The 22,708-nt window shown below is 43.2% G+C and overlaps 1 protein-coding gene across 5 annotated transcripts in view; it reads left to right on the top strand.

Annotated features, from left to right (window-relative positions):
• Positions 1–22,708, top strand: part of MAP3K3 (mitogen-activated protein kinase kinase kinase 3) — a 73,772-nt gene that overhangs the window by 5,681 nt on the left and 45,383 nt on the right. For 2 of the 5 annotated variants that reach the window (XM_037993602.2, XM_008012156.3), the window contains exons 2-4: positions 5,029–5,150; positions 7,679–7,771; positions 18,759–18,799. In XM_037993602.2, coding sequence (XP_037849530.1) covers positions 5,029–5,150; positions 7,679–7,771; positions 18,759–18,799 — 256 coding nt within the window. Of the gene's footprint in view, positions 1–5,028; positions 5,151–7,678; positions 7,772–9,711; positions 9,987–18,758; positions 18,800–22,708 lie in introns of those variants that run through there. The other 3 variants (XM_037993604.2, XM_037993603.2, XM_037993605.1) reach the window with 2 other exon arrangements.

Below are 22,708 nucleotides of genomic sequence, written 5' to 3'. Positions count from 1 at the left end.
GGTGTTTCAGCATGTTGGCCAGGCTGGTCTTGAACTCCAGACCTCAGGCGATCTGCCTGCCTTGGCCACCCAAAGTGCTGGGATTACAGGCATGAGCCACCTTGGCCGGCCTATTTTCTTCAGTCCTCTTAAAGTCTTCCTTTTCAGCTTCCCCTCTTCTCATTCTATTTGATTAGTATTAGTCACTGAGGATCAGTCTCTGACCTTCTTTTCTTCCCCTCTATCCCTTGATTGCTTATTCTTCATGTCCTTTCTCTCGGTTCATTTCATGAACTCTCTGACATAGCTAGAACAGCTTGCTTTTCTTTTTTTTTTTTTCAAGATGGAGTCTCACTCTCGTCGCCCAGGCTGGAGTGCAGTTGCTCAATCTCAGCTCACTGCAACCTCTGCCTCCTGGGTTCAAGCGATTCTCCTGCCTCAGTCTCCTAAGTAGCTGGGATTACAGGTGTCCACCACCACATTTGGCTAATTTTTGTATTTTTAGTAGAGAGGAGGTTTTACCACGTTGGCCAGGCTGGTCTTGAACTCTTGACCTCAGGTGCTCTGCCTGCCTTGGCCTCCCAAAGTGCTGAGATTACAGGTGTGAGCCACCATGCCCGGCCAGCTTGCTTTTCTTAAAGAATCTTTAGTCTGTTAACAGCTATATAAAATCATCCATATAACCTCTTGCTACTCATATTTAAAAATATATATTTTTATACATTCGTGTTTATATACTCTGGTTTATATATTGTGTAATTCTATGTTTTTTTTTTGAGATGGAGTTTCGCTCTTGTTGCTCCAGGCTGGAGTGCAATGGCCCAATCTTGGTTCACTGCAACCTCTGCCTCCCAGCTTGAAGCGGTTCTACTGCCTCAGCCTGCCATGTAGCTGGGATTACAGGCATGTGCCACCATACCCAGCTAATTTTGTATTTTTGATAGAGACAGAGTTTCTCCATGTTGGTCAGGCTGGTCTCGAACCCCCAACCTCAGGTGATCCGCCTGCCTCGACCTCCCAAAGTGCTGGGATTACGGGCGTGAGCCACTGGACCTTGCCAATTCTTTTTTTGATACAACTTTGTATTTGTGTGTTGTTTATCTTTTTATCCCTAGAGTTTGAACACCTTGAAATATCTTTTAAAACTTCCTAATGTATAATACAAGATAAGTATTCAGTAAATGGTTGTTAATGATTTATAAAAGTTCAGTAATAAAATTAAGTATTAGGGTAGATTAAATGGCCTCCAGTCTTTTTCCATTGACCTTTTCTCATTGATGATAATAATAGCCAGCTTTTTTTTTTTTTTTTTTTAAGCATTACTAAGTGTTAGGTACCACAAGAAATAATTCATAGGTTTTCTTTTGCTTTTAACTCTCACAGCAGCTTTATGAAAGCTTTATCTCCCAGATGAGGAAATTGAGGTTTGGAGAGAATAAATGGTTTGCTCAGGTCCTCCTTACCAAATTTTTCTGACTCTGAAGTTCATATTCCTAACTGCTTCAGTCTAAGAAAGTTGTTATTTGTTGTTTTTTTTGAGATGGAGTCTCACTCTGTCACCATGGTGGAGTGCAGTGGTGCCATCTCAGCTCACACCAACCTCTGCCTCCCGTGTTCAGGCAATTCTCGTGCCTCAGCCTCCCAAGTAGCTGGGATTACAGGGGCACGCCACCACACCCAGCTAATTTTTTTTTGTATTTTTAGTAGAGACAGGGTTTCACCATTATGGCCAGGCTGGTTTCGAACTCCTGACCTCAAGTGATCCGCCTATCTCGGCCTCCCAAAGTGCTAGAATTACAGGCTTAAGCCACTGCGCCCAGCCTGTTATTTGTTTTTAAAAGTTGTGTGTTTTTAAGGAATGCCACATTGAAGGAGTGCTGATAATTCCGTTAGTCTCAGTCCATACCACAGAGATAACTGGCTTGTGGCAGCCAAGTGTGCATAGTGATGTTGCTTTTTAGAAGGAAAACAAAAACAAAAACAAAAACAAAACCTCAATCCAGGAAGAAATGCCTAAAAGAGCCACTTGATTTACTTCCTGTCTTTATCCATGTCCTCTGAAGTACCAGTTGAAGAACCTGTCTACTTCTAGGAATGTATTTGACTTTGACACAAAATTAGATTCTATAACCCTGATTCACTTGTGTCAGTTGTCCCAGATTTCAGATGACAGTGCCAAACTGTGCCTCTACTGTGTTCTCAGCTCTGGAACTACCAAACAAGTTTATTCATTAAGTAATGCCAGGAATTGGTTAGCTTCCTGGAAACAGAATTTGTCAACCTGATAAACCAGCTCTTATAATAACATCATCTTATACAGAATTAGAAATTATTTCTCCAGTCCTACTTGTGGATCTGACTTGAAAAGTGGTGTGTGTATGTGTGTGCCTGTATGTGTATTCACATCCATCTTCGTTCAGTATCTGAGTTGAAAGAACTGAAAATTCTCAATTCTTAGGGTGGTTAATGTTGTTACTGATAACTCTGTGCATTCCGCTTTTAGGAGTATTGTTGGATGCTCCTCAGAAAACACTTAAACCTCATCATAATCCTGCTTACATTGTTTTTACATATTTAATAATATATAAGCCATTTAATATATAAACTTATACATATTATTATATAAACCAATCTTCCTAGCTTAGATGTTATGCTCTAGTTTTTAAGGTTTGGTTGTGAGGATAAAAATCAAAACAAAAAACCAAGTTCCCTTTTTGTTTTTGAGATATGGTCTCACTGTTGCCCAGGCTGGAGTACAGTGGCATGATCATGGCTCACTGCAGCCTCAACCTCCTGGGCTCAAGTGATCCTTCCACCTACGCCTCTCAAGTAGCTGAGCCTACAGCGTGCACCACCATGCCCAGCTAATTTTTTGTATTTTTGTAGAACGGAGTTTTGCCATGTTGCCCCAGTCTGGTCTCGAACTCATGGGCTCAAGCAGTCTGCCTGCCTCGGCCTCCCAAAGTGCTGGGATTACAGGCATGAGCCACCCTGTCCAGCCAAGTTCCCTTCTTTAAGGAAACTATAGGGAAATTATAGAAGGTGTAAAATAATTGATGGGATTTATATGTGTTAATTTTGACAGATGTCTTTTTGTAGATACCCACTTTCTCCTCATTCATTATCCGCTTTACTGCATGCTTTCGATATTACAACTATGTCACTCTCATACATACTTTTGTATATGTTTTGAAGTGGAATCATATGGGAAGTTAGGCTCCTGGTATTTTCCTGCAAGTTTTAAATCTAATTTTACTGTCCTGAACAAGCAAAAGCCTCTTTATAGGCAACTTTGTCCTTTTCTGCACCTCGTCAGAGGGCATATAGGGCACTAGAGCAGATTTGGTCTAGGAAGAGGGGAGAGGCAAATAAGGGGAAGGGCCAGGCACGGTGGCTTATGACTGTAATCCCAGCATTTTGGGAGGCTAAGGAGGGAGGATCGCTTGAGCTCAGGTGTTTGAAATCAGCCTGGGCAACATGGTGAAACCCTCTCTCAATAAAAAATACAAAAATTAGCAGGGCATGGTGGTGTGCACCTGTAGTCCCAGCTACTCTGGAGGCTGAGGTGGAGGATTGTTTGAGCCTGGGGGGTGGAGGAGGCTGTAGTGAGCTGTGATTGCACCACTATACTCTAGCCTGGGCAACAGAGCAAAACCCTGTTTCAGTCAGTCAGTCACTCAATCATTAGTGGAAGAAGAGACTGGAGCAGTTTTACTTCCTACATTTCACGCTGTTCATTTCTTTCCACAGGGTATTAGAATATTTCCAAGGGGCAGTGATAAAGGGTAGAAGATGAGCACTCTCTTTGGGTGGAATATTTTGTATTTGCTTCTTTTAAGGTGTGCCCCAAGTCCCCAAATGAGTCAGTTTTCACCAAAGCAAGTGTTAACGACTCATCCCTCATGTTCCCTTCCCAATCAACAGATTTATTCATTTTCAATCTCCAAATGCTATTTGAATGGGCAAATATATCTTAAAGGACCTGGGAAAAATTTGTACAACATAGACTTGGGCTGGTTTGTGTTCTGAGTTTTGGCCATTTGTTTTGAATGTATGAGAACTCTAGTACTCCATGCTATTTCAAGAAAAGGGGATTAAAAGTAATGGCAGTAAGGTGGAGACAATGCATTGCTTGGTCAGCTTAGGGAGGAAAAACAATAGAACTACCCTTTGACTTCCCTATGGGAAGTAGAAGGCCTATAAACTTGTAAAGAGTTGGTGGGGGTTGGTGGTGGTGGTGGCATTCAGATGCTAGGCTTGTAAAACAACTTCTGTTCAGAACAGTTACCTGAGGCCCTTATTTGGTACCTTTTAAAATGTACTCTCCTCCTTATGATGCTTTAAGAATAAGTCTGGGACTGACACTGTGCCATAATCCGCTCTCTATGGATTTGTCTTTTCGTTCAATACCATATTACATTGTACTGTGTTGTTCTTCACTTCAACTTTTCATCTGTTTTTCCTGGTTAAGTGTCTCTGGCACTGGACAAACTGCTCTGTTTGAGCATGTCCCTTCCCTGCAATTAATTGGTAAATATTGCCGTAGGAAATCTGATTGGAGGGCTATTAAGAAACCATTAAAGGTCAGGCATGGTGGCTCACACCTGTAATCTTAGCACTTTGGGAGGCCAAGACAAGAGGATCACTGAAGTCCAGGAGTTGGAGACCAGCCTGGGCAACATGGGGAGACCCCGTCTCTACAAAAAATTAAAAAATTATCCAGGCATGGTGGCCCATGCCTGTGTTCCCAGCTACTCGGGAGGCTGATGTGGGAAGGTCGCTTAAGCCCTAGAGTTCGAGGCTGCAGTGAGCTGTGATCACGCCACTGCACTCCAGCCTGAGTGACAGAGCAAGACTGTCTCAAAGAAAAAAAAATCCATTAAAATTCAAATTGCCATAGTCTGACCTTTTGGGCTGCATCTGATTGTAGTTACAGGGTCTGTCATTTTGCCTGGGCAGAGCTCCCTGAGTATTAGTCATGTAGTTTGTGAAAGAACTTTGCTGGTCTGTATTTAAGTATCTTAGTCCATGTGCTCTCTTTCATTGCAGACGAACAGGAGGCATTGAACTCAATCATGAACGATCTGGTGGCCCTCCAGATGAACCGACGTCACCGGATGCCTGGATATGAGACCATGAAGAACAAAGACACAGGTCACTCAAATAGGCAGGTGTGTGTGACCCTGGCAGAGCTAAATGAGATTTGTTGGGGAGGGGTTTTCAAATGGGAAATATATGAAAAGCCAAGGAGACTACATTACCAGGGTTGAATACTTTTGACCCCTTCCTTTCACAGTCTGTTAAATGGGAAGTAATACATACCAACTAGGTATGGTTAAATGGTAAGTGATATTGGGAGGCCGAGGCAGGCAGATCACCTGAGGTCAAGAGTTTGAGACCAGCCTGGCCAACATGGTGAAACCCCATCTCTACTAAAAATACAAAATTAGCCAGGTGTGGTGGTGCATGCCTGTAGGCCCAGCTAATCAGGAGGCTGAGACAGGAGAATTGCTTGAACCTGGGAGGCAAAGGCTGCAGTGAGCCGAGATGGTGCCACTGCACTCCAGCCTGGACAAGAGAGCAAAACTCTGTCTCAAAAAAAAAAAAAAAAAAAAAAGCCATGCAGTTATGGATCTGTGATTTGGAATCTTAAAGCCTTCTGTAAGCATTTCATCTGTTATGGGGACAGTATTCATACACGTTTTTCCCCTTTAGTGATATTTAGCAAATATTTAATTCAGATTCATGATCCCTAGGTCAGAAGGTTTTTAGCTACCTTACAGTATATAATTAGGAAAAACTAATTAATTTGGTATTAGCTTATGTAAAATATAATTAAGAAGGTAAATTTATTAATTAAAATGTCACATAGTATATTCTAAAGGCAATAATGAGTGATTTTGTTATTACTGTTTGTTTTACCTTATTAACCCAGGTAGTTGATAGTGCCTGTTTTATTGAGAGTTGTATGCTTCCTTAGGAAAACGTTGCCTATTTTTCTTAACATTTAAACTTGTGTGTCATTGAGAATCTTCTTCTCACCTGTAGTGCCACTTACCTGTTTCCTGGGTACTTTGGCCTGCAGAGAGGAGTGAATGATGGGGAGCTTTCCTTCCTAGTCGGTATCTAATGCTACGTCAGCTATATTGGGCATGTTTGATGAAAATTTGTCTATGGCATTCTCCCCTGTGGTTCTGTTTATCAGCTAACCACTTTTCTTCTCATTTGCATCTTGTTTACCAATTCTTCAGAATTGGTTCCTAGAGATAGTATAAGGCCCTAGAACTTTTCCTGTCTGTGGTCTGCTAGATAGAGCCTTCCAGAGTATTTCCTGCCTTTAGGAATCCTAGGGACCCCAAGGGAAGAGGAGTCCTTTTGTTTCATGTTAAAACAGAAGGATTAGTTTAAAAAACTGCTTTTGTTGTTGTTACCTTACAGTACTGGAGGTATATAAACAGATAAGGGCCCATTCTTACACTGTTTTCAGATGTTATTCTGTCTGACTGTTTGAGTTCTCCCTTGCTATAACTCATTTGTATTCAAAGCCACTTTTGGAAGGAGCATTTTACCAGAAGTGAGTCCCCTCCCCCATGCTTGAGCCTAATGACCTCACTTTCCTTCCTGTCTTCCTATGTAGAGTGTGCTTGGTAACATTGCTCCAGTTAGCTGATCTTTCTCCACACTGGACTATTGGCATGAGTATCAGTTAGTGGGTAAAAAGGGGAAGCTTTCTTTTTTTTTTTTTTTTTTTTTTTTGAGACGGAGTCTCGCTCTGTCGCCCAGGCTGGAGTGCAGTGGCCGGATCTCAGCTCACTGCAAGCTCCGCCTCCCGGGTTCACGCCATTCTCCCGCCTCAGCCTCCCGAGTAGCTGGGACTACAGGCGCCCGCCACCGTGCCCGGCTAATTTTTTTTTTGTATTTTTAGTAGAGACGGGGTTTCACCGTGATAGCCAGGATGGTCTCGATCTCCTGACCTTGTGATCCGCCCGTCTCGGCCTCCCAAAGTGCTGGGATTACAGGCTTGAGCCACCGCGCCCGGCCGGGGAAGCTTTCTTGAATTGGAAGGCCCAAAAGGTCCAGGCTGGGAAAAGGAGGGGTGGAATGGTCACTGATAGTTCCTTGAAGGAGGATTCCTTTTTAGGACTCCTTCTGCTTAGAGCCTAAAAGCTGTGATGAGGGAAGTCTTGATCTTTTGCTGTGCCTGCTGCTGCACTGTTAGAGTGAAGTCAGTGGTTATGAAGGCAGAAGACTGTAAAAAGGATTGACTATTTGTTAGGAAGTAATCTTTTTTTTTTTTTTTAGACGGAGTCTGGCTCTGTCGCCCAGGCTGGAGTGCAGTGGCCGGATCTTAGCTCACTGCAAGCTCCACCTCCCGGGTTCACGCCATTCTCCTGCCTCAGCCTCCCGAGTACCTGGGACTACAGGCGCCCGACACCTCGCCTGGCTAGTTTTTTGTATTTTTTAGTAGAGACGGGGTTTCACCATGTTAGCCGGGATGGTCTCGATCTCCTGACCTAGTGATCCGCCCATCTCGGCCTCCCAAAGTGCTGGGATTACAGGCGTGAGCCACCGCGCCTGGCCAGGAAGTAATCTTAACAAGAGGTACTAGATCTTTGGATCCATGATTTACTTCAATGTTGTCAAACTTATGTTGCACGAAGGAAACAAATTATTAACCTCAGTGTTTTTGTTTTTAAAGAAAAAACACAACAGCAGCAGCTCAGCCCTTCTGAACAGCCCCACAGTAACAACAAGCTCATGTGCAGGGGCCAGTGAGAAAAAGAAATTTTTGGTAAGGATCCAGATTACCTGTTAAAGCCAAAATGTACTTTTAAGTCTGCTATTCATGCTGCAACAGCGGAATTCACTTCCCGAACAAGTTGTTTGTAAAAAGTATTGGTTACCGGTGACCTGTGTTCAGTGCTTCTAGTCACCATTTCTCACAACAGTATTATTGATAAGCAGCCTCAATCAGTGCTGTCCAGTAAACTTTCTGTGATGACAGACATGTTTTATATCTGTGCTGTCCAATGTGGTATTGTAGCCACTGGCCACATGTGTCTGTTGAGCAACTAAGGAACTAAATTTTAAATTTTATATAATTTTAATTAATTTAGACAGCCACTTGTGGCTGGTGGCTATTGTATTGGACAGCACAAGTTTAGGTACTGTGTAAGGGACTGTTGATTTATTGGGCAAGAAATTATGTATATGCTTGGAGATGTGTAGAGATTCATTAGTATGTTCATTCCTTACACACGTCATGAGTTTCTATACATTGTGATAAGCTAATAATGGGAATCCTATCTAAGATTCTGTTTTAGGAAGAATGTGAAGATGTGGAACTAGTATGGCTGTTTAGAAATTGAAGCTCAAAGTTTTATGTTAATATGGGCAAAAGGGGAAATAAAATGCTAAGATAGCTTTTCCTCTTAATGAAGTCAAGGTTATAGAATGGCCTGTCCTGGGAAGCGTAGCAGATGTTTCACTTCTGACCAAGAGGGATATTCTTCAGCAAAATTCTGAAAGCAGAAAAAGCCAAAGTCTCAGCAAATGCATCTCTAGGAAAGACGGGGTAAGAGGCAGTGCGGGGAAGATGTGGGGGAGAGGTATTTATAGCCTAATATAATGAAAGGAGCCTGGTGATATTAATTATTATTTAACATAGGACTTTATAATTCACAGAGTTACACATTTATTATTATTATCATAGTTTTTGTTAGCCTTGGCCTGAGACAGAATGAAACAGTTTTCTTCATTACCAGTTCTTCTGCCAGAAAGTCCATGCTTAGGAAGAGAGAGGAATGAAAGATCAAAACCTAATTTAAATAGTGAAGAGTTGCCAAGTTTGGTTAAGAAATGTCTAATTGGATTACAGATTCAAATTGCAGAATCCTAGTTGAAAGAAACTAAGCATTTTGGCTAGCTGAAAAGGTTGTTTATTCAAGGGTGGAATGGTGCTGGCAGAGGCTAACAGCCTTTCACTATGAGAATGGCAGTGCTAGCTACAAGACAGAGTTGAGACTGGCACAGCTTCATGGGGCTCAAGCTTGCCCCAGCAAGGAAAGCCAGAGGAGTTGTGGGTTCATTAACAGGATTATTTGGGGGTAGAGGCCTGGAAGAACTGAAAAATCTAATTTAATATCTCTGCTTGGCAAGACTTGAGACATCCCCTTCCCTAAGTAAACAAGCTTGGTAAGTAATTGAAAAAGAGAATGGATTTAAGAACAAATAGGCAGCTATGGAAGTACGTGGGCAATGAGCTATTAACTATTTTCTAGGAGGTAGATTCTGTATTCTCTGTATTCTAGGAGTACAGAGAATACTGTACACTAGGAGCATTCTCTGTATTCTCCCTTTTGTATATTGGGTCTCTGGAAGCCTACAGCATGGTTAGAGCTGACTGAATATTCTTAGATGTGTGGCACATCCTACGTGTGGCTGGGTCCTATGGATAGTTTTGCAGGCCATGATGTGCAGTGTCCCTTTAGCAGTCATTGACACACAGTGTGTTATCAATGGGTGTTAGTTCTCTATGGGTCTGACAACTTAGTATAGTGAAAAGAGTGCTGGCCTATGACTGAACATGCTGGAGAAGAGCTTGTCTGGCCACAGGGACACAGCCATGCAGATCCAGCATGTGTCTCCCATGCGCCAAGTGGAGCCCCCAGCCAAGAAGGCAGCCGCACTAGCAGAGGGTGACGAGGACAATGACATTGACCTGTTTGGCAGCGACAATGAGGAGGAAGACAAGGAGGCAGTCCGGCTGTGGGAGAAGTGGCTGCGGTGGTATGTGGAGAAGAAGGCCAAGAAGCCTGCGTTGGTGGCCAAGTCTTCCATCCTGCTGGACGTCAAGCCTTGGGACAATGAGACCAACATAGCCCAATTGGAGGCCTGTATGCGCTTCATCCAGCTGGACAGGCTGATCTAGGGGGGCCTCCAAGCTGGTGCCCATGGGCTTTGGTATCCGGAAGCTGCAGATTCAGTGTGTGGTGGAGGATGACAAGGTAGGGACAAACTTTCTGGAAGAGGAGATTACCAAGTTTGAGAGCATGTGTAGAGTGTTGACATTGCAGCTTTCAACAAGATCTGAAGCCTTAGTGTGTGTGTGTGTGTGTGTGTGTGTGTGTGTATGCGCGCACACGTGCAAGTGCGTGAGGTCCTGCCACGATTGAAAACTGAGACCAACCAAAAAAAAAAAAAAAGAATGCTGGCCTAGGAGTCATAGAGTTGTTACTCATGTATGAACGCAGGGTTTTATAATTTATAGAGTGCTTTCAACAACAGTTAACAACAACACTATAAGCATGTGTATAAGGTTTACACAGCTTTTACACAAAGGTATTGAGTAGAGGCAGGAAGTAAATCCCAAGTCTTCTGATTCCTAGTGACAGTAATTTTATTGTGTATAAGTCATATAACCTTTCTGAAGTGAGTTTTTCCATCTGAAATATAGACTTAATACTCACTGTGTCTACCTCTTAAGATTGTTGTAAGATCATAGACAGAATGTGAAATATTTTGTACATTGTAAAACAAATGTACAAATGTAAAGTTGTAGTGGTTATGTCACTTCTTAAGTTTTGGCACTGCAGGTAGGAGCTTTGGGGAAAGCTTCTAACTAGAACTGTCCATACTGTTGTGGAACTGAAAGGATTAAGGTTTTTCTATCTTTATGGGATTATCGTTACTGTTTATCTGATGATCTTTGCAAATTTCTGAAGCTAGCCTAATTTCTGAAAATCCCAGTGGAGGAAGAAATGGAATCCTTATTTCCATGGATTCCTGTTTCCCTTGAATCTTATCAAAAGGGTAGGTAGATACTTGAATAGAGGCTGGGTTCTGGATCTAACCCTCCAGATGTTCATGAGTGGGTTCTTTAGAACGGAAAAGCTGCTTTCTTCATGATAGGTACAAGCAGGGCAGGGCCTTGGCTGTCATTTCTAGAGGAAGAGAATTCTAGGAGCTGTTCCCCCAGCAGGGTCAGTGATTGAGCAGACTGTCTTTTGCTTTCAGTGTGAAAGACCTGGCTCTTCAACACCTCCTTTCTCTTTCAAGGGTTGTTGATAAGATGGGCTGGCTAGTTTGAAAATAAGATATAAAGCAACACACAAGCCTGGCATTATAGTTGCTTTATAATTATCTCTTCCACTGATCTCCTACAACTTTCCTGAGTCATGCTTAAAAATAAAATTTTAATTTTTGTTCTGTTTTTTTTTCCTTTCATTCACTTACTCTCTTTGGCAAAATAAGGACTGCAATTCCAGAAATGTGGGGAGGCATTAAAGGTATGTAGCAAATGCAGGGAGAGAAATCAGTACAGAATCAGAGCGAGGATAAGAATGATGGCTAACTGAGGCCTTTTTCAGGTCAAATTATTTCATAAATGTTTGGTTAAAATTCCTGATTTTTCTGGATTCTTGAAAGCTTTTTGGGCTACATGTTCACCTGTTGAGTCCAGACTGTGAAAAGGTCATTTCTGCTTTAGTATTCTTGTCAGTTATTCCTATTGTTCCTGCTGAGTTCCTGAATCTGTAGCTCAACCTGGCGGCCTGCACTGTCTCTCTCCTGAGCGTGGCTCTCACTACTGCTCTCACTGGATTGCCTGTGGTGGGCAGGGGACATGAAGCTGCTTAGACCTGAATTTCTTTTCTAGAACTTTTTTTTTCAGTAGCTGACACCCTCCATTCAGTTTAACATGTACTTATGGTCAGGCTTCTCAGACACACAAAAGAAATGTATGTTGGCTGGGAGTGGTGGCTCACGCCTGTAACCCCAGCACTTTGGGAGGCCGAGGCGGGCAGATCACCTGATCTGGCCAACATGGTGAAAACCCTGTCTCTACAAAAAGACAAAAATTAGCTGAGCATGATGGCAGGTGCCTGTAATCTCAGCTACTTGGGAGGCTCAGCTGGGAGAATCGCTTGTACTTGGGAGGCAGAGGTTGTAGTGAGCCGAGATCGCGCCACTGCTCTCCAGCCTGGGCGACAGAGCAAGACCCCATCTCAAAAAAAAAAAAAGAAAGAAAAAAGGTATGTCATATTCGTTGTACCCCAGGAATCATGCAGTCTTACTGGGAAGTGAGGACTACATGAAAGAAAGAAATAAAGTATGATGTAACTGTGCCTCACTGTGTGGTACAGAGAGTAAGTGCTATAGAAGGCCAGGAAAGTGAAAGATGAGCTTGGGCCAAAAGAGCTATGGAGTCATTTCAGGTGGAAAGGCACTTCAACTAGGCTGTGAAGGAAGTATAAACAGTTAAGTGGAACAGAGGAAGGGTGGCACTCCAAGTCAGGAAACAGAATGATTAAAGACCTTGGGGAAGAAGCAAACATGGCATGTATCAGGAAACAAGGTGAGCATTGATCTGGCTTGAAAGGGGGATTCCTGTGGGGAACAAACAGTGTGAGATGTTCAGGTAAACTGAGTGAACCTAAATCCCAGAGGGCTTTGAGTGATATCAGAGAATTTAGACTTTATTCCATAGATAGTGGGTATCACTGATTACCTTATGAACAAAGAGGGAACATGGTGAAAAAGGTGATTGAGATGGTTGGAACTGTAGAGGAACGCAGAGTGGGTTGGAAATGGGGAGCTGAAATGTATAAAGGTGGCTTTAGGACTCGGATCAAGGGGAAAGGGTCTCACTGAAGGTGATATCAGTGAGAATGGGAAGCAGAGTCTTATACTGGAGGCCTTTGAGAGGAGAATTGGAATTTGCTCCCTGGCTGTGAGGGGGAAAAGGAAGTAAAGAATCAAGTATTACTCAGAGGTGTGAACCTGTATAACCAGGAGCACAGCAGTACCAATGTTAGAAATAGTGACACTGAGCCAGGCATGGTGACATGCACCTGTAGTCCCAGCTACTTGGGAGGCTGAGGCAGGAGGATCACTTGAGCCCAGGAGCTCAAATCTGTAGCACACAATGATTGTGCCTGTGAATAGCTACTGCCCTCTAGCCTGGACAACATAACGAGACTCCATCTCTGAAAAGAAAGTAATAGTTGAGAAGGGAGACTAGTTCAGGGGAGTAGTTGATGTAGATACATATGGCTAGATTAAGTTTGAGATTATAGTGGGAAAAAACCTCAAGAGTGTGTGTGGTATGTGTATATGTGTATGTTGATTTTTGCAGGTCCATAATCTGTTATCTGCAGTTCTGAGATCCAGACATTACTACAAACTAAATGGGCATTTTTAGTTTCTGGTTTCTATTTATTATTTTTTAATTTGTAGCAGACTCATTTGGCAACCAGACCTGTCCTGAGTAGACACAGGGCAATTTATAGTCTGTCTTTATTCTACTTATTGTGAGTATTCGTACTTTTCATTGCAAAAATTAGGATAGCTTGGATAAAAAGCATGTACTCTGTTAACAAATAGTCTCCAAATCTCAGTGACTTAACACAGTATGCCCAATACAAGGAAGGGGAGAACAGTGTTGCCCAGAGTCACTTAGCAACCTGGATTGAGGGAGACTCCTGTGTCCTAGGACATGTGCCTGCCAGGGAAGAGAGTATAGAACTTGATTCTGTCCCTGGCTTTTGGTCAGAACTAGGGACAAAACCCCCAAACTAACTTTTAAGAGGTGCAGGAAATACTTGAGCATTCTGCCTTTACCATAGGCGTACTGTCTCAGCCACCCTCCACTCCACTCCCTGGGGAGACATCACATGATTTATAGAACATGTACCATACTACCCCTCTAAATCCAAAACGTGCATTCTGAAATACTTTTGGCCCCAAGAATTTTGGCTAAAGGATAATGGACCTGTATTATCATTTACCAACCACTTGTATATGAGGTACTGTTCTAATCACTTTACCCAATTATATGATTTAATTATTTTGATAATTCTATGAGTTGGATAGTATCATTCTCACTTTACAGATGAGGAAACTAAGTCATAGGTTAAGTATGAGGCTGCAGTGCCATTACTCTTTTTTTTTTTTTTTTCCTGATACGGAGTCTTGCTCTGTCACCCAGGCTGGAGTGCAGTGGCGTGATCTCAGCTCACTGCAACGTCCACTTCCTGGGCTCAAGCAATTCTCCTGCCTCAGCCTCCCGAGTAGCTGGGATTATAGGTGCCCATCACCACACCCGGCTAATTTTTGTATTTTTAGTAGAGACGGGGTTTCACCATGTTGGCCAGGCTGGTCTCGAACTCCTAACCTCGTGATCTGCCCTCAGCCTCACGAAGTGCTGGGATTACAAGGCAACCTCCCCCGGCCTAGTGCAATTAGGTTTAATGGCAAAAACTGCAATTACTTTTGCACCAACCTAAGTTTAAGGTTACACAGCTAGGAAGTTGTAGAGCCAAGATTTGAAGCAGGCATTTGGACTCCAGTGCTACATTCTTAACAACTACATATTGGCCTCAGATACGTGGCAAGCAGATGAGCCTTGCTTCAGAGATTGGGGCTAGACACAGAGATTGAGGAATCTTCTATTTAGAGGCCCACTGAGAAGTTGTGTGCAGAGCAGGAGAAAGCCAAAAGTCAGAAGTCGCAAGGTTGAGGAATGGTCACATGTTTGGGGAGGGGTGGGAGAGGGCATGAACAAGAGGAACCAGCAAAGAAGCAGAAGTGGTCAGAGTGGTAGCAGGTTCCCTGTGCTGGGATAGAGTCACAGAAGTTGGAAATAGAGTTGGCCACCAGTGTGAAATGCCTCAGAGAGGACAAGGAGAATGGCTGGCTGGAAGGCATTGAATCAAATTATCTTTATCTGAACTTCCCTTATCTATGACTTATTATGGTCAACCTGACAGGTGAAATTCAGATTTAGGAACTCAGATTTGGGCCTATCATGTGGTTCATGGAAGCTTGTAAGGCTGTCGTGGCATCAAAGAAGCATCTTTGTTTACACTGCTTTTTGGTCACAGGCTCAGTTAGTCTTAAGTAGCAGTGATTTGTGGTTTGGAACAAAAGTTTAATTCCCTTTCTGAATAAATTCATGTAGAGCAGTGCTCAGGTTATGGCTCATTATGAAATAAATTTAGTTCCTTCAGTTCCATAAAGGGACTGAGGAGATTCCTTCGTTAGTATATCTAAATATAATGTTCCTAGGGCTAGGCGCAGTGGCTCACGCCTGTAATCCGAGCACTTTGGGAGGCCAAGGCGGGCGGATCACTTGAGGTTAAGAGTTCGAGACCAACCTGGCCAACATGGTGAAACCTTGTCTCTACTAAAAATACAAACATTAACGAGGCATGGTGGTGCATGCCTGTAATCCCAGCTACTTGGGAGGCTGAGGCAGGAGAATCACTTGAACCCAGGAGACAGAGGCTGCAGTGAGCCGAGATCGTGCCACTGCACTCCAGCCTGGGCAACAGAGCAAGACTCTGTCTCCAAAAATAAAAAAATAAAATTAAAAAAATAAATAAAATGTTGTCCCAGTTTAAGAATGAAAGCTGTTGTTTATTTTTTTAACCTAATTTTTTTTTTTTTTTTTTTTTTAGTTTATTTTTGAGACAGAATCCTTGCTCTTTCACCCAGGCTGGAGTCCAGTGGCTGATCATGGCTCACTGCAACCTCAAGCCCCCCTGGGCTCAAGCAATCCTCTTGCCTCAGCGTCCCGAGTAGCTGAGACTACAGGCATGTGCCACCAGAACCAGCTAATTTTTGTATTTTTTGTAGAGATGGCGTTTTGCTGTGTTGCCCAGACTGATCTCAAACACCTGGGCTCAAACAAACCTGGGCTCCTCAAACCTCGGCTTCCCAAAGTGTTGGGATTAGAAGCATGAGTCACTACACCTGGCCCAAAACTTTTTAAAATGAAAAAAAAAAAAATTAGACAAAAAAAAAAAACCTGAGGAAATATGTGAATAAACTATGGACTTTAGTTGGTATATCAGTATCGATTAATTTTAACAAAAAGAAATACACCATACTAATGTAAGATATTAATAATAGGGGAAACCGGCTGGGTGTGGTGGCTCATGCCTGTAATCCCAGCACTTTGGGAGGTTGAGGTGGACAGATTGCTTGAGCCCAGGAGTTTGAGACTGGCCTGGGCAACATGGCAAGACCCCATCTCTACAAAAAGTTACAAATTAGCCCAGTGCGGTGACATGTGCCTGTTTGTAGTCCCAGCTACATGGGAGGCTGAGGTGGGAGAATCAGTCACCTGTGCCTGGGAAGTCGAGGCTGCAGTGAGCCATGATCGTAACACTGCACTCCAGCTTGGGTGGCAGGAGTAAGACCCTGTCTCAGGAATAACAATAATAATAACAGGGGAAACTGTGTACAAAGGGGAGAAGGATATATCAGAACTCTGCTGTATATGCTCAGTTTTTCTGTAAATCTAAAACTGTTCTAAAAATAAAATTTATTAATTAAAACAATAGAGCTACAGCGAGGTATGCTGGGTGATAGGCAGGAACAGGTAAAAGGATATGTAACCCACCTGCAGGGGCAGACAGGACTACAAACTTCATAGAGCACTCAGGATACTCCAGATCCAGTTGAGGAAGTAGTGTGGGAAGCTGGAGACCACACATCACAGCATGGCAACTCTGCTTTGGAGGACTCTTGTCATGGTAACTTTAGAATTTCAGGGGAACGGGAAAAAGAAGATAGCGAAAAACTGCTCTCAGTGCCTGTGTGACTTAAGTTGTAGCATAGCGTGGTAGTTAAGAGTCAGAGTTCCAGGGTTCAAATCCTACCTCTTCCTTTACAAGCAATATGACCTGACCTTGGGGGAACTTACTTAATCTTGTTGTAACTCAGTTATTTTCTGTAAAATAGAGATAATAATGGTACTTGTTTTGAGGATCAGTTTAACTAATATATGTAAACATGCTTAGAACAATGCTTGGTTTGTGGTAAATGCTCAATAAACATTAGTTATTATCATTATTATTAATGGATAAAGTGGTCCATGTGTTATCTTAAAGGATAAGAAGGCTATATCAGGGTTGTATTTTTTTTGAGACAGGGTCTCACTCTGTCACCCAGACTGGAGTGCAATGGCACTGTCTCAGCTCACTGCAACCTCTGCCTCCTAGGTTCAAGTGATTCTCCTGCCTCAGCCTTCCGAGTAGCTGGGATTACAGGTGTGCGCCACTACTCACGGCATAATTTTTGTATTTTAAGTAGAGATGGGGTTTCACTGTGTTGGCCAGGCTGGTCTCGAACTCTCGATCTCCAGTGATCTGCCCGCCTCGGCCTCCCAAAGTGCTGGGATTACAGTTGTGAGCCACTGTGCCTGGCCTTTAATTGCCATTTTAAATTAATAAAGTAAATTTTCTCAGTTTTAATTTTGAATATGGTGAATACCAATAGATATAATCCACATAAGCAAAAGCTCTTTGGGGTCTTTAATAATTTTTACAGTGTAAATTAGAACTACTCTTGTGATTCACTGAACTGGAAGAGAAGACCAATCCCCTAATACCTTGGGAAAAGGGAGTCCTTTAGGCACCTACCCTTCCTTTCAAACTCACTCCCTTTTCTGTCATCTTCTGTGTTTGCTATGTGTTCCTCATCTTCAAATACTCTTAGGCCCTCTTTCTTCCAAGCCATAGCCTATGTATTTGTCTTCTTCAATATAATTTTTCTTCATCGACTATGACTTCATTCTCTCTTTTATCTCTATTATTTGCTGGTTTCCTGCCCATCTTTTCTTTTCCTCTGCGCCTGTTCTTCTGTAATATCTCTCTCCTTTCCCTGTCATTTTTTAAACTCCCTCAAGTTGTTTGTAATATCTCTTTTGCAACATCTCTTTCTCCTTAATTTGTTCTTTGTCATTTTAACACTTCTACTTCCTCTTATTTCTCATATTTATACTTAGTTCTGTTCTTCAATTCATTCAACCACTTAACAAATATTAAGCACAAATATTATATGCCATTTCCTTTTCCTGGCACTGGGGATATCGAAACATGATAGACCTCGGGAGGCTGAGGCAAGAGAATCACTTGAACCCGGGAGGCGGAGGTTGCAGTGAGCTGGTATCATGCTACTGCACTCCAGCCTGGGTGACAGAGTGAGACTCCGTCTCAAAAAAAAAAAAAAAAAAAAAAAAAAAAAAAAAAAAAGAAACATGATAGACTTGATCTCTACTCTCCTGCAGTTTACAGGCTACTCATCATGGTCATTTTGGAAAAGGCTGGGGACTGTGTATAAGGTCCTACTTTACCACCATTGGGGTAGCTTTGGAAGGATCGTGGGAAATCAGTGATAGTGGTACCAATGGCAGCAGCAGCAAAAAACAAATATTGCATGTCTATTATGTGTCAGGTATTTTACTTACATTTAGTTGTAAGTTTTACTTACATTTACTTAAATAAGAACTCTGCAAGATATGTTTAGGCTGACTCTACAGGTGGAAAAACTAAGACTCACAGAGGATAAGTAACTTGCTTGTGATCATATAGCTAGAAAGCGTCAGCAGCAAAATTTCTTTTTGTCTTCAGTCACATCAGCCAACAAGGAAAGATATCCTGGTCAGGAGGTGATAGAGTGGGAGGAACTTCCAGAGCCAGTTGTAGAAATAGGGTGTGTATGAAGCTAGAAACAGCATGTCACAGCATAGAAACTGAGCTGGGCAGCCACCTCAGGATCTTACCCTAAGAGCTTTGTTGCCCCTAATGTTAGAACTGGCAGTTTTAACTCATTGGAAAGGAATGCCCATGCCTATCTAGGAAAAGAAGCTGGACCAGGAGCCATCAGGGATGTATGCCTAATGTTGCTAACGGGCTGCTCAAGGCTTTCTTGGGAATGGCAGGAGTGAAACATTCCAGAGAATTCTCTAACCTGTCTATCATTCTTTTTGGCAGAGTGACGTCAGAATCAAGTTTGAGCACAATGGGGAGAGGCGGTAAGTCTGCCTTCTGATGAGTAGTTGTGTTCATGTATGCCAAACTTCTCAAATAGCATTGAGTTCATGGAAGTCATTCTCCTGTCCTGATCCCTATGGGGCCACTGGTTGGGTAATGGGGTGGATTGGGCATAAAGGGAGGAAAGTTTCACCCTTGTCTTGGCCTGCTAATTGAACCTTGTTCCTATCTTAGCATTGGAAGCCATTTCAACTGCTAATGTTTTACTATTCTGCTCTAGTCTGCTGCTGTGAGGTCTGACATTTTGTTAGGAAGTGAGGACTCCGGCCCTACTCAGAATCATGGCTTTCAGACACACTGACACTGTGTCACCTGTGGGCTTTAGAGGGAGGGCAGGATTCTCCTGTTATATGGTGCCATTACTACTCCCAGTAGAGCAGCCCTGGCTTTGTCCACGTCAAGGGTCAGGTTGGTGAATTAGAAGTTTCTTCATGATGTGTCTAGGTCATGGGAAGCTGAACCAAGTCCATCAGTTGTAAAAGATTTTAGCTCCTTTGAGGACATAGAAAGGGGGAATTTTTCAGTCTGTGTTCTGAATCTTACCTCATTAGGGAAGTGAAAGTAATGTTACAAAACTCTTCTGTCCTTTTCTCCATTTTCAGTATTTTCATTATTGTTATTTTTTGTGGGAAGCCAAGGTAGAAGTTCTCAGTAGAAAAAATGTGACTGTACTTAATTTCTTTTTTTTTTTTTTTTGAGACGGAGTCTCGCTCTGTCACCCAGGCTGGAGTGCAGTGGTCGGATCTCGGCTCACTGCAAGCTCCGCCTCCCAGGTTTATGCCATTCTCCTGCCTCAGCCTTCCGAGTAGCCAGGACCACAAGTGCCCGCCACCTCGCCCGGCTAGTTTTTTTGTATTTTTTAGTAGAGACGGGGTTTCACCGTGTTAGCCAGGATGGTCTTGATCTCTTGACCTTGTGATCCACCCGTCTCAGCCTCCCAAAGTGCTGGGATTACAGGCTTGAGCCACCGCGCCCGGCCAGACTGTACTTAATTTCTAAAGTTATTTAAGGAAAACATTCAGAAAGCATACAGAGCTCTGGTCATGGGATATTTGGGACCCTGCGTGTTTGCGCATGTGTGACACATGTACACATAAATGTGCCTTTCAGTGATTTTTCCATTATTTGCCTTTCCCTCTCATTGATATACCCCCCACTCCCACCCCCAGCTTTCCTTTGCTTTGAGCATTTGGACAGGTGAAAAGCATCCCCATTGGTATGAGGTCTTCCTACTTTAAGAGTCTCACCATAGGACCTTAGTACCTGCAAACATTCTTGATTCTGGTAGTTCTCTGCAGTTGGTACCTTTCAGCCTGCTTTGCAGCTGGCTCCAGAGGAGACCTGTGGCTAGTATTCGCCCTTTAAAATACACATTCACAACCCTACAAGGTTGTCAGAGGCAGCCCGGTGGAAACATTGTGGAAAGTGTGGTCTGCAGAGCCAGGGTCCTTCTGCTCCCATGTGAGTTCCAGGCCTGGAGGGAGGAAGGTCTGAGCTCTGTCCCCAGCTGCTCTTCCTGTGTCCTGCCATTAGCAGAGAAGTTAAATTGTCACTTCATTGTTGCTACTTTTCACACTTTCCAACCTGAGTTTTAAAGGGATGGCCAAACTCAGAGCAATAGAGAGTTTTCAATCAAATGCTCAATTGTGTTGGAGCCCAATTATGCAGTTAGGCTCTCCTGAATTCCCTGTTCCCAAAGTGGTATGCAGTTACAGTGAGCAGGCTTACACTGAGAAAGTGTATGTGTTTGGTTTCAGAGAAGCTGCCAGGTTGAAACCACAAATATTTAAGGTGGTCAGGCAGGAATGGCCTTCTGAAGCCCTAAGCAGCAGAACATTGCTATCAAGGTTTTGAAAACAGTGCATTATCTTTTTATGGAGCTGTTTTCGGAGCCATGGCATTTCAGTGTTTGCGTACTATGTGTGGAATTGAGGACTTAATGAAGTTGGTGCAGGGGAGCCAACAGAGTTAGTACTCTGTGCCACATAGCTCTAGTTTCATGTATTTCATGTCAGGATTTTGTAGAGAATGTCATTGTGGGCATTTTTAACTTTTTACCGGGAATATGGGTAGTATTTATCTAAATGTAGGCCCTTATAGAATTAGAATTCACAGAAAGGAGGAAGGAAGTCATGACTTTTCCCACTTATCCATGACAGGTATTCATTCTGATGGGCTGACTTTCCCTTTGCTTTGAGACTATGGGGACCAGACCCCTGACTGTCCTCCCTCTTGGCCCCAGGAGTGCTGGGGAGAAGGATTGTAGATTAAGATCTCCTTCCCTTTGGAAACGTTAATGACACACTGATGGGGGTGGTTGCACAGGTGTTAGACCTCTCTTTGAAGCACTGGCCTAAAAATGCCTGTTATTCAATAGGATGGCAGCAGCTTAGATTTTACCTAATCTGGAAGTCCTGGCCTCTGATCTTGATCAGACTTTCAAGCTGCTTTTGTGGGTTTTGAATGGCTCATTGCCAGGCCAAATGCAGAAGAATTTATTTCTGATCGTGATCCTTTTTCAATAGTGTGCTAGGGACATCTGAGTGGACTTCTGGTATTTTATCCAGAAAGGCTGGACCCTTTTGAACTGTTGCTGAGGCCTTGAAGAAGGAGGGGTATGATTTGCTATTGGGAATTAATAGAAAGCTATCCTTTCAAACGGCTTCAGAAAACACCTCTATCTAAAGAATCCATCTAGATAGCACCTAACAGTATCACTGCTTAGGACAGTTGATTTGGAAGAAGAAAATATAAGAATTACAGTCTGGGCCGGGCGTGGTGGCTCATGCCTGTAATCCCAGCACTTTGGTAGGCTGAGGCGGGCAGATAACAAGGTCAGGAGTTCAAGACCAGCCTGACCAATGTGGTGAAACCTTGTCTCTACTAAAAATACAAAAATTAGCCGGGCGTGGTGGCTGGCGCCTGTAGTCCCAGCTACTCGGGAGGTTAAGGCAGGCGAATCACTTGAACCCGGGAGATGGAGGTTGCAGTGAGCCGAGATTGAGCCACTGCACTCCAGCCTGGGGGACAGAGTGAGACTCCATCACCAAAAAAAAAAAAAAAAAAAAAAAAAAATTATAGTCTGAATGGATTTCCTAGTGGAGATGAAACTAATTTGGTTAGCAGTATGATTTCCAAAAATGAAAGGTGGTGATGGACAAAGGAAAAAAACATGAAGGAATTATCTTCTTGAGATGTTAGACTTTGCGTGAAGGATAGATTATGGTTTATATTAGTAGTCTATCAATGTTGCCCAATAGAACTTTCTGCTATAATGGAAATATTCTGTATCTGTGCTATCCAGTACACATATGGCTACTGTACATGTGATTAGTGAGCACTTGAAATGTGGTTGGTGAGACAGAGGAACGTTCTTCTTTTAAGACAGGGTCTCTGGGCCAGGTACAGTGGCTCATGCCTGTAATCCCAGCACTTTGGGAGGCTGAGGCAGGAAGATCACCTGAGGTCAGGAGTTCGAGACCAGCCTGGCCAACATGGCGAAACCCTGTCTCTACTAAAAATACAAAAATTATCTGGGTGTGGTGGCGCACATCTGTAGTCCCAGCTACTTGGGAGGCTGAGGCAGGAGAATGGCCTGAACCCAGGAGGCGGAGCTTGCAGTGAGCTGAGATAATGCCACTCCAGCCTGGGCGACAGAGCAAGACTGGTCTCAAAAAAAAAAAAAAAGAAAAAAGACAGGGTCTCTGTTGTCCAGGCTGGAGTACAGTGGCATAATCATGGAGCCTCCACCTCCTGGGCTCAAGCAGTCCTCCTGCCTCAACCTCCCAGGTGCCTGGGACAACAGGCACTCTGCCACAGCCAGGTAATTTTTGTAGAGACAGGGTTTTGCCATGTTGCCCAGGCTGGTTTTAAACTCCTGGACTCAAGCG

Source organism: Chlorocebus sabaeus, chromosome 16 (assembly GCF_047675955.1).
Source record: "Chlorocebus sabaeus isolate Y175 chromosome 16, mChlSab1.0.hap1, whole genome shotgun sequence".
Lineage (NCBI taxonomy): Eukaryota > Metazoa > Chordata > Mammalia > Primates > Cercopithecidae > Chlorocebus > Chlorocebus sabaeus.
The sequence above is the reverse complement of the archived record's forward strand: the minus strand, read 5'-3'. Positions and strand labels throughout refer to the sequence as shown.